A 12287-nucleotide genomic window follows, 5' to 3' on the forward strand; every position below is an offset into this window, starting at 1 on the left:
TTTGATAAATATCAATTGTTCGTAGAAGTGTTAATGCGACATGTGCTGTCTTGGTTTTACTCCACACATTTGAATTTATTTTGTAAATTACATCCAATAATTTCATTTGGGTGCATCAAAAACAACATGGATGGATAACAAATGCATGCTGTATTTTTCAATTTTGATTTCGAAAACAAAAAAATTGACTTAATTTCCTTTGAGGGATGAACTAATAAAACAAAAAACAATACAAAAGACATGGGGTTGTAATTTGGTAGGCCTTTCCCAACAGTGGCAGATAAATCAATTTGTTTGTACGGTGATATAATGAAAATATTGGCTTTCTGTTCTAGAAAGTGACAAAATAATTTTGCAGCTATGATTATTTTCGGAAATATGTCTCAAATCACTAAACATGACATTCCATTACATTTGGAGGACAGATTTTTGTTACCAAATTAAAAATAAAACGACAGCTAATTGCATGTTACATTATGTTAGATGAAATATTTAAGGTTTTTTTTTTTGTTGTAGTTAGGATTTTACGTCTGTTTGATTTTACTTTTGATTAACATTTTTAATTAATTTAGCCTTTTTTTATTCTGATTTATTCATTTATTTATATCATTCTCACTGTAAAATCTTAAATACCAGTTTATCAGGAATAGTATTTTTTCAACTAATATTTTAAAATATAAAACTCAAATATTTTTGTAAGGAAATTGTGTTAAAAGGCTTTTTGAAAAATATTTGTTTGCAACAAGAAAAAAAAAATGAAGAAATGATAATTAACTGTGTGTTGAGCTCTGGGCCCTGTCTGGCTGAAGACCGGCCCTGGTGAGCCCAACAGTGGCTTGGCTGCTGCAGGTGTGGCTTTGATCTAAGTGTCAATATTTACAGGTCCATGTAATAAAGCTTCATTCAAATCGCTGCCATCCTGTGAGCCTTTAATAGTATGGCTACTCTCAGCCAATCAGCGACAAGCCCGCAAAGATCAAAGAGGAGATGAACCAACCAGTGTTCCTCCAAAGAGTCATCCTGACACGGAGCCGCTGAACGGACTATATAGTCAGAAACTCACCTTTGGAAACAGAACAGCCAAGGCCTTTTAATCTCCTCACAGAAACACAGTTCCTCTCTGCTCTGATTGACCTAATGGCGACTGGTGCTGGTGAATGTCCCAGCAGCAAGGCCGCACAGTACCGGGTGGATCACCTCCTTAGTGCGGTGGAGAGTGAACTGCAGGCCGGCAGCGAGAAGGGAGACCCCAGCGAGAGGGACCTGAAAGTGACCCTTGATGAGCTGCAGCTGTGGCAAAAATTTAAGGACCTCACAAACGAGATGATCGTTACAAAGAACGGCAGGTGAGCCTCAGATGATAGATAAAAATAATGCAGCTGATTTTGGCATTTACCTAATTATATTTAGTTACTTTAACACAATTGTTTTATGTCCCACCCTGCTAACATGAAACAATTGTTAAAGTAACTAAATATGATTAAATAAATGGCAAAACATTTTGCATTATTATTTCAACCAGATAGATAGAAAGAATAGATAGGTAGATAGAAAGAATAGATAGGTAGATAGAAAGAATAGATAGGTAGATAGAAAGAATAGATAGGTAGATAGAAAGAATAGGTAGATAGAAAGAATAGGTAGATAGAAAGAATAGATAGGTAGATAGATAGATAGAAAGAATAGATAGAAAGATAGAAAGAAAGAAAATAGATAGAAAGAAAGAAAAAAAGAAAATAGATAGAAAGAGAGATAGATAGAAAGAATAAAAGAAAGATTTGATGATGAGGTCTAAATTGGTATTTATGCCGTCTTTCATTTAAGGCGGATGTTTCCAGTTCTGAAGGTAAACGTCTCTGGATTGGACCCACATGCCATGTATTCTTTCCTGCTGGACTTTATATCCGCGGACAACCACAGGTGGAAATACGTTAATGGAGAGTGGGTACCGGGAGGTAAACCTGAACCCCAGACCCCCAGCTGCGTGTACATCCACCCGGATTCTCCAAACTTCGGGGCCCACTGGATGAAGGCTCCGGTCTCCTTCAGCAAAGTTAAACTCACCAATAAACTGAACGGCGGAGGTCAGGTAAACATGGAGCTGCTTTCTGCACAGAATGACAACATTACAGAGGTTTATTCATTAGAAGATGGGTCAATTCAGATTGGTGAGTTGGCTTATGTAAGTTTATAAGTTAAGACTCTTTTACCCATGGATATTGTTTGGTTATGTATTCACTCTTTTTAATCGTTTAATAATTTAGCTTTTTAAATAAGTAGGCCTATGAATAAACTAGATTTTCTCTTTTGTTTTAAAGGTTCTTCACATAGATCAACATTTGTAAGGCAAATAACTCCTACAATGCATTTTTGATTACATTAAAGTTCAATGTAAAAAAAAACCCAAATCCTTCAAAATTGCATTTTCTTGTTTTGTCATCTGTTTCGCATCAGTGATAACTCTTATATTCATAGAAAGTATATAGACTTTAAAAGAAATCTACTTTGTCTGACTGCATAACTTCTTTGTGCAAAAAAATTAAAATTAAAAGTGTTCTTCTAATTCAGATACCCCAGGGGCAAATGATGAATCCATATCCCCATCTGCAACATTATATGCTGCTTGTTAGAAATGTAAAGAAAATATATTTCATTTTATTTATTTTATAAATAACATTGCAAAAGGCATGCAGTAGGCTACAAAAAATATGATTTAATTCAGTTTTCTTTTTATGTAATAATAAAAGTATCATGGCATTCATTAAAAATGGAAAATAAAATGTTGAGACATAATATTTTAGTGATAATATGGTGGAAGTGGTGATTTCAAAATGAAGGAATGCTAAGGGTTAAATTAAAAAGCAAAATGTCATTGTATTGTGAAGAAGTTCTTATAATAATAAATATTTTAGCTTAAGTTCAACATAATTTTCTAAGATTATTTAAGATACTTAAAATAATAACTAAGTAAATAGTCATATTGTATTATTTAAACACAAATGAGGTGCCTGAATGTTGCCTAATTAACAGTTTGTAAACAGGAAACTAATTAATTTTTAATTTAGGGTCATCTTAAAATTTACCTAATCTAATTAATAGGGCCACAGTTTTGTGCAGTTATTAGTGCAGCTCTAGTCTTAAACATGTAATGTTTAAATATTAAACAATGACAAGTGTTAGTGCTTTATAAAATCTATTTATTATCATTTGAGGATGTTCTCCCCTTTTAGAATTAAACTAAAATAATCATTATCCACTTCATTATCTAGGTATAAAAAAGTATGCAAATACAAATAAATGTAGCATCTGCTATCAAATCATAAATTGAATGAAAAGCTTCTCCCTGACAGTCTCTGCCAAGATGCCTTAGTGTTCAGATAATCGGTTTGCTTGCAAAAATTATTTTTTTTTTTAGGATAGTTTTGCAAAGGTTTCTTAAGCTAAATACAGATTTAAATTCTCTTTCCATCATATAAACATTTTCAAGCACAACTTTTTATAAATTTCTTAGCTTTTACAAAAGTCATCAAGCTCAATTATTACTATTTGAGCTAAAGCCTGGTATAAAAGTCTTACTAAAATTAGACAGTTATTCAGTGATGCCAAATATATTAGCAAGCTTTTATTTTTTAGCATTTTTTCTCCAAGTTTGATCTTAATATCAATGCAACTGTAAAGCAGTTATGTTATTGTTCATATGTAATCAACTAAGATTGGTATTTTGCTGAGTTTTATCAATAAACTTTTTTTTGCATTAAACCTGAAGTCATTAACCTCTAAAAACCCACCTGTTTTAAAGCGTTTACAAATAATAGCTCAGAATGCATGAAAATTACACTGGTAAAATGTTTACCAATATAGTCATATTAGACATAGTTGGAAAGCTTAGATTCTCCACAGTTCAACCACCAAGTTGATTTTATAGACATAGCGAGCACCAAAGCACAATGATAGCAGCATGTCGAAATGTAGCATGACAAAGCAGCCACAACAAGCAAGCATGTCTTTATTACTGCTGTTCAAAAAAGACTTATTATTTTCGAGAATAAAAAAACAAAAACTTTCAGTCATGTTTGAATGAATGCAGCTTGGGCTTGATGCAGCTTGGGTGCTTTACTCACCCAATTTTCATGTATATATTCAAAAACTAGAAGGCGTTAACGTTCAAATAACAAATAACTCATGTAATTTTGTGCTTACAGTTCCTCAGTTATTTGCTTTTCCATTTGGGTATGCACAATAGGTAAATTTCCCAAAAATGAGGTGGATATTAAGAGATTAAAGCTGGATAGAAACTAAGAATATTGTTTCTTCTTTGAGCCAAAGAGTGTGAGACAGTTCTTGACTTTTTTTTTTATTTCAGCTGAGTAAAAAGTTTGACTTTAGCATTAACTTACCAATTAACAAACTTAACTGTAGTAATAATGCTGCTACTAAGCTTGATATTACCAGAAAAAAAAAAAAATCAGTTTTGGCCCAAGACAGAATAACTCAACAAGACTTTTCATCATTCTTAGCTTTTAGTACATTTTTGTTTGCATATACTTAACAACCTAAAGGTTTAATTAAGTAGTTCAACCAATCATTCATTATTTTTGTTAGCCTTGTTTAGGATTTGTTTTAATGCAGAAATTAGTAATATAATATTTTAATCATTCTTAAATATCACATTAACGAATGTAATCTTTATATAAATATAATAAAAAGGTATATGATTTTATTAGCAAACATTTTACCTCAGAAAAAATTATTTTGCAGTGTTGCTACTGTTTCTTTTCAAAAGCAAGCATTAAAAGTAAAGTGCAAAAAGGAATTATAATTAATCTTCCCTCTGCTTTCTTATCTTTCTTTCTTTTTAAAGATTATGTTAAATTCTTTGCACAAATATGAGCCACGTATCCACATCGTTAGGGTTGGAGGCCCTCGAAGGATGATCACCAGCCACTCCTTTCCAGAGACACAGTTCATTGCTGTAACAGCGTACCAAAATGAAGAGGTTAGTATAAACACAGTTAGAGGTCAGATCTTAGTTTCTTGGTTTAAACCATTATTATAAAGCAGGTTCTTTTACCTTCAGGCCTGGGTGCCCTGGACAGTCAGCCTTATCTCAGTTTTTAAAAAACTCTCAGATCATGCAAGCAAAATGTCACTTATGTGCACAGAATATATTTTTATTTTTAGCAAAGCCAACTGTAAAGTGTTTCTGAATTTCAGATAACGGCTCTAAAAATAAAGTACAATCCTTTTGCCAAAGCCTTTCTTGATGCAAAAGAAAGGTAAGAGTGAGACTAAAAGTTACTTTTACCACAACATCAGCATGAAATCAAAATATGCACACTGCTCTTTCTCTTGTACAGGAATGACAACAGAGACATGAGGGAAGACATAAATGAGAATACACAGTCTGGCTACTCTCAGTGTAATTCTGTATATATATAATTTTTTTAAATCTTATACTTATTTCCTTATTTTATGGTGCTAATATTATGTACTTTCCCTTCTGTGGAGCCAGTGGGCAGCTGGTTCATTCATGGCACAGGGACCCTCTGCACACCCACCAGTCCTCACAGTCAGTTTGGGAGTCCCATGGCCCCCTCCCCCTCCCATGGCTGTGAGCGTTTTTCCAGCCTGAGGAACCACCGCTCTGCCCCCTACAGCAGCCCGTACACCCACCGGACCAGCTCACCCAGTGAGTCCCTTCATCATTAACATTTAAGCTCTTCCCACTTTGCATTTTAACTAGAAACTTAAACAAATGTTGCTGGATGGGTGAATGGTTTGCATTCCACCTGCTTTTGTGTGTTTTAAGGCACAAAGATGTAGTGTTTGGATTTTGGCAAGGTCTGTCCAAGGAATGGCTCTTGGCATATACATACAAAAAATGTGACATGTTTTAACTTCTGCGATATACAGCTAAAACCAGTTAACCCCTTCTTTATGTTGCAGCTGGCTACTCGGATAACTCCTCAACAAGCTTGTCGATGCTCCCGAGCCATGATAACTGGTCCAGTCTGCAGATGCCGACTCATTCCAGCATGATGCCCATGGCCCACAATTCCTCCTCAGGAGCCAACACAAGGTCTGTGTTCTTATCTTTGTTTGGATCTACTTAATCTGCTTAGAAAACTGTGCCAGATGACTGCAAAAGAAACGAAAAAAATGCATTATAAAAATCTATATAACTACAATGCAAATTAAGAAGATTTCCATTCCATAAACAACAGAATAAGAGATGCAAAAAAGAACAACTTTTTAAAAAATATATCCCGCTGTTACCTCAAAGTTTCATGTATTTTATTTGCATTGTATGTGATAAAAGAGAACATTAAATGCATACAGTATCTGTAAGAACTGTGCCTGACATGATTAATGAAGTTACTAGAAGATGGACTAAGGCATTACTGCCCCCCTGTGGCTGACTGGAGAACATTCTTTCACACCATTCTTCTTCAGGTTTTTCTGCAGGCTGAAGAAAATTAATTAATTGGATGGGATTTTATTTATAAGTAACAGAGTATGAGGAAATAAGTAGAAACTCATGCCATACTTTACAATTTCATTTACTAAAATTGTTGTAGCGCATTAAAAGCATACCAGTTACTCTCTACTCTAGCATATAACATTTTAATAGTCTGAAGTTAGCTAGATTTAGGGTATTCAATACTTTTGCAAAACACTTAAAATGTGACATAAGTCAGATCTTTGGGGACAAGTAAAGCTTCTTCAGTGGCTTCATTTCAGAATAAGCTGCATAAAGATAATGGCTTGAAAATGAACAATTTTACTCTGATCAATTCCAGCTAAACTTGGAGCAATGAAAGGTAAGGTAACATGCAGGCTAACGCATGATGATAAAAGCACGTAAAAAAAAATTAAGGGATCCAAACTATATGATAAGGTATTCCATCAGGATGAGAAAAAAGGTTTAATCAGTACTAATAATGACTGGAATTTCTCATCTGCTCCATGTTTGTGTCTCTGCAGTCAGTACAGCAGCCTGTGGTCTGTGAGTAACTCCCCACTGACTCCAGTGTCTCAGGGTGGGGGGTTAAACAGCTGCCTGGGCTCCCAGTTCCTCCGAGGATCATCCAGCCACTATCCCAGTCTGTCTCACTCTGCCACAGTGCCCCCCTCTGGCTCTCCCATGTATGACAGCAGCTCCGTCACAGAGGTGCATGATGCCACCCACTTTGAATCCTCACCCCTCAGCCGGCTGCCCTCAGCTTGGACCCCTGTTTCCCCCCCATCTCTTTGATTAGAGTATCTCAGGATTAATTTAAACCTTCTCCTACAGATATTTCATCACTGGTTATTTTAAGGGAACTTCCAGACTTTGATTGGTGAAGTGCATGTCAGGGTGTTAAACAGGTTTTAATCTGCCTCTAAACAAATCAAAGGCTGCGTTTAAACTGCAGGCCTTAATGCTCAATTCCGATTTTTTTGGGAAATCCGATTTTTTTTTTTTTGCATTGCGTTGCAGTTCACATTTCCAAATATATGCAACTTATATGTGATCTCGTGTGTAAACTGCATTCATACAGCATTAGTGTCCCGCATGCGCAGTAGAGGACGCAATGACGTCACAAGCCAGCATGCTCTGTGTTTACGGAAGTAAACATGAAGGTAGTTCTGGAGAGCATCTAACGATCTTTCCAAACCTTAAAACCTCAATCTTTTCAAGACGGTTAAAAAAATACTGCTCTCCGCATCATCATCCGCCATGGTGTTTGTTTTTCTTGCCGCTTCTGTGTAGCAATAAGCAAAATAGTGACCTATGTCGGTTACTAATGGCCTTCAGGCCGAATGAATGCGACCTGGCCGTTCAGACACATTTCGCATTTGAAAAGATCAGATTCATATCGGATTCAGGACCACATAGCCAAGTGGCCTGGGTCGCATTGGGAAAAAATCGGATCTGTGTTGTTCAGACTGGCATGAAAAGATCAGATCCAGGTTGCATATGGACAAAAAAAAAAACGGATTTGGGTCACTTCAGGTTGCAGTTTGGATGTAACCTCCGTTTACTAAAGAAATTTTTTTTTTTTTTCAATTAGTTGATCTTTTTGATCTGCTTATATTAAGCTTAACTGAACAAATTAATTGCAGGAAATCATAAAGCTCTGAGAATATTAATTAGGAATGAAGAATGTTTATACTGTAAATGAGAAATCATTAGAGGCTCTGTAAATAAATGATTTTGTTTCTGTTTTTACCAAGTATTGCCTTATGAAAGCTTTGATTGGAATGGAAATAAATATGTTCTTCCTATATTATTAAAAGCAAACTTTTCATTTCTTCTGTATCCTTCTCTTCTTTGACACTGGCCATGTGTAGCCCTGGTTTGCTTCAGAATAAATGCATTCAGTGGAGATATTACATTAAATTACACTTGGTTATAAAGCAAATAATTAAATGCCATGTCATAAGCAACAACATGAAATGTTAGACGTTCATGTTTAGAGAACACCTTTTGTTTTCTCATTTACTTTCAGCCTTTTTGCATTGTTGACTTTAGTGCTTTAAATGGGTGTTCACATCTCTGAAAGATTTAATCACATTACAAACTCAGACCTTAGAGTTTTTTCTCTCTAGGGATAGACCAGCATATTAGATCATGGCTTTGGAATGGGGAACCTTATACATAATGTCTGAAGTTTGTTTTACAAATAAAAATCTGAAAAGTTTTGAACCTGTTTATGAGCGGACTACCAGATCTGGTACTTTGTAAAGAACTTTCTGCTGCAGTTACAGCTGATTGTCTTTTGGGGTATGCTCATCAATCTTTCTAAAACACAGTGAGACTGACTGGAGGGCATTTAGGAACACTATCAGTATTGTATTGCTGGATGATCAGCAGGTCTCCATTATTCTGTAGATTCTAACAGACTCCACCCATCAACTCTGATCATCTTGCTTAGCCCTATGAGCAAAAAAGCATCCCCAAGCATCGGGCAGTGATAATCTGATTGGAGGAAGCTGTTCTACATCTTTGTTGAGTTCCCTACATGAAATAACTGCATCTTTTTGAGACAATCTCAGAACAATGTTTGTTGATGTGATTTAACGAAATACAGGAAATAAACCAAAAAGATATGAATACTTTTTGTTTATGAACAATCAACTGTACTCCAGTAGAGTAGTGAGCTGTAAACAGGAAAACTGGTTTAGAGTACAGATGCAAAACTGAACAGGATGATCTTTAGATATGTGACAACCTTAAAAACACATGTAAAAAAATCTAACCTTTAACAGGATTAGATATATTAGGCTGTAAAAAAAATACTGTTTGATTAACTATTGTTTTTTTTTTGTTTTTTATTTTATTTTAACAAATTCACTAGAACCAGAATTATTGCCACTCTTAATGATTGATTCTTAGAAAATGAACCTAAAGTATTTTATAAGTAATGCATCAAATTTAGAATGGGTAAGAGTTGTGGATCTTGCAAACAGAAATCCATCGATAAAGAATAAAAAGTGACTCTGGGGCCCATTGGTCTATGCTGCTCTTTAAACTTGGAAAAAAACATACTATTGAAATAGTGTAGATCTATATTGATCTGCAAAAGTGAGCTGATATAGAATAAATTATTTATTAAAATAAAAAGGCTTGAAGTGAAAATATTCTTTTACCAATATGCAGAGTGCAATGGAGGACCAGGAGAGTCACTGAGAGAGAAAACATCAATTTCAAATGTAACAATTAGATCTTACAATTAGAAATCCAATTATAAAAGCATTTTAAACTTAATTGTTAAAGGATCTTAAACTGTAAATAGTGTTTACTAATTCATTACAAATTACTTCATTTTAAAAATGTATGTTGGTATCTGTCACAGTTCTGGTTCTGTTATGTTTTCTTTTGAGTTTTCAGTTTTACTTTGCTCCATGTTTTCTAGTTTTAGTGGTTCAATTCCTATTTTGTCGTGTTCCCTGGTTATTTTTCAGTTTCCAGGTTTTTATTTGTTGCGCTCTGCTGCCCTCCTTGTGTTCTCCTTTTTCCCTAGCTCCTTTCCTGTTCTGCTCTGTTCACACCTGCTCCCAATTATCTCGTTAGTCCTCTTTGTTTCAGTCTCCCTTAAGTACACTCCTTATGCAGTTCCTCAGTGCTGGTTCCTCGTCTAACTTCCTCCAACTCCGTCTCTGTGAGTCCTCCTCCTCGTGATTGTTTTCCCCCAGGTGTCTCCATGGTTTCTGGTTTGTTTGACTTTGTTTTCATGTTAGATTGTTGGATTTGCTGCCTCTGTGTTTAGTTAACCTTTCATTAAACCTACAAGAAACTCACCTCTGCCTCCCTGCCTCTGCATTTGGGTCCTCACACCACAACCAAATCCTGACAATATCCTGTTTCTAAAAGCAGATTTAAAAAACATAATTCATAAATCTGATTAATAACTTTTTTTTAATCGCACCTTTAGTCAGTTTCCGTTTTCTTTTTCATCTTGCGTTTTCAAATCCTTTTCGCAACTGAATTTATTTTCACTTTACTTTCTCCATTTACTTTGCAGTCACCCTTCTGGTCCCTGTGCATCCTGAAAACCAGTTAAACCAGTCATGATTGCGACTCAGATGTAAGCAGCTCTCTTATTGAAGAATGCCACACTTGTTTCACAAAATGATCAATGAGCAATGACCTACAGTGGTTTTTGAATCTCTGTTTAGAAATAGGATTTGAAAACACATTTCAGACAGCAGTATTTCATAATGAATTAATACAATTTACAATTCCTCTCTCATAATTCAATTAAAAATATGAAATTAGAAAACACTTTTCAAGTCGGATTTCTAATTGTACCTACTTTTTAAATATTAAATTAAAAATGGCTGTTTTCTTGTCCTCCATAGAGGACTGCTGGGAATGGTGAAGGAATTAAAAACAATCTACTGGAGAGAACGACTGTAAAGGGCAGAGCCTGGAAACAATATGATAGTCAACAGAATAAAACTAAATTGCCTCACTTAGAACTAGGACTAACAGAAGATAAGATTTATAGTGTTTTATTCATTTAGTACAGATCGTTGTAATGTAGTTAAAAAAGAGTTAATTTGTAATAATTTGGTGATTTCTTTAATGTTTAACTGATAGACACTCAATTCTGGACAAAATATAAGGTACAAATAAAATAAAAAAACACTAGCATGCATAAATGTATCTTTTATAAATGTCCAACAGATAGTATGGTCAAATAAATCATTTCATGTGTAATTTGGATGTTTATTGCCCTTTTATCTAAACAAACAAATGCTGTAGCTATGCTCCTCCGTCTATGTCTGGCTCTAATGTAATTGCAAGCTGTTGTTTCCTCCAACATGACCTACACAGCTTTTTAACATGAGCGTGTCATTAAGCAAACGAAAGGGTATTTTAAACATTATGTAAAAAATGTATCTGGTTGTCCAAAGAAAACCAAATCATTTGCAGCCTTGTTCATATCTGATAGGGTTTTCTAAATACAAGATGCTTCTTATAAGAGTTTTTATTTATATTTCAGGTTTAATAGCTGTGCAAATCTCTTTCACCTTTTTTTATAGTAACAAAACCAATTAGATTTTCCCTTAAACTGTCATATTTTGGTCAATACACTGTGACTCACAGCTTGAGCAAATATTTTACCAACATTTATGGACTCGTCTGTGAAAAGAGTATTAGTTAACGTTGTGTAATAATTATTATTTAGACTTTTTATTACTTGTTGGATAGCTTTAATTTGAGAAAACAGCTTGGTCATACTGCCTGTTTAGCTAACTGTATTCCATCTAACTGAGTTTGTGGTTAAAAACAGAAACAAACCCATATAGGCCCAACCTCACAATAGTTAAGACTTAAGTATCTGCTGTTATAAACACAACACAATACATCTTCAGAGGCCAATGGCTTAAATTCTGTTTTAGAGGCAACAAGAGACAAATTGACTGCTTGGCATATGTCATAATGGTGTGCCTTATTATCAAATGGCCTGAGTTTGTATAGCTCTTTAACGCGTCTCAAGCCATTATTATAACCTTTAACATTCTTATTTTTATCTTTCTTTGGTTTCTTTACTGTTCCTTTCAGGTAACAGTTTGTCCCTCTTTCTGCAGATAAAATTCAACACATACCCAGTATCTCCAGAAGGTTAATTGTTTGATGGAAAGGAAATCAAAGCAAAAATGCTGTGCAACTTAGTTCTTGAAGGAGCGGAAGGAAAGCACTATGTCCCCCGAGGTCATCTAAGATGCACCACACAGCCCAGTGTATCAAGGTGAGCAATAGGGCATATTATGTCATCCTATGCATTTGGGAATGT

General features: G+C 34.9%; 1 protein-coding gene across 1 annotated transcript; it reads left to right on the plus strand.

Annotated features, from left to right (window-relative positions):
• Nucleotides 1–1100: 1100 nt before the first annotated feature.
• On the plus strand, nucleotides 1101–7375 carry t (T brachyury transcription factor). The gene is made up of 8 exons (XM_015394145.1): nucleotides 1101–1346; nucleotides 1825–2089; nucleotides 4862–4996; nucleotides 5215–5276; nucleotides 5358–5419; nucleotides 5513–5689; nucleotides 5947–6079; nucleotides 6985–7375. The coding sequence occupies exons 1-8, from the start codon at nucleotides 1138–1140 to the stop codon at nucleotides 7253–7255; spliced, it is 1314 nt and encodes a 437-aa protein (XP_015249631.1). The 5' UTR covers nucleotides 1101–1137; the 3' UTR covers nucleotides 7256–7375.
• Nucleotides 7376–12287: the final 4912 nt, after the last annotated feature.

The sequence above is a fragment of the Cyprinodon variegatus genome, unplaced genomic scaffold (assembly GCF_000732505.1).
Source record: "Cyprinodon variegatus isolate N-32 unplaced genomic scaffold, C_variegatus-1.0 Scaffold674, whole genome shotgun sequence".
NCBI lineage: Eukaryota > Metazoa > Chordata > Actinopteri > Cyprinodontiformes > Cyprinodontidae > Cyprinodon > Cyprinodon variegatus.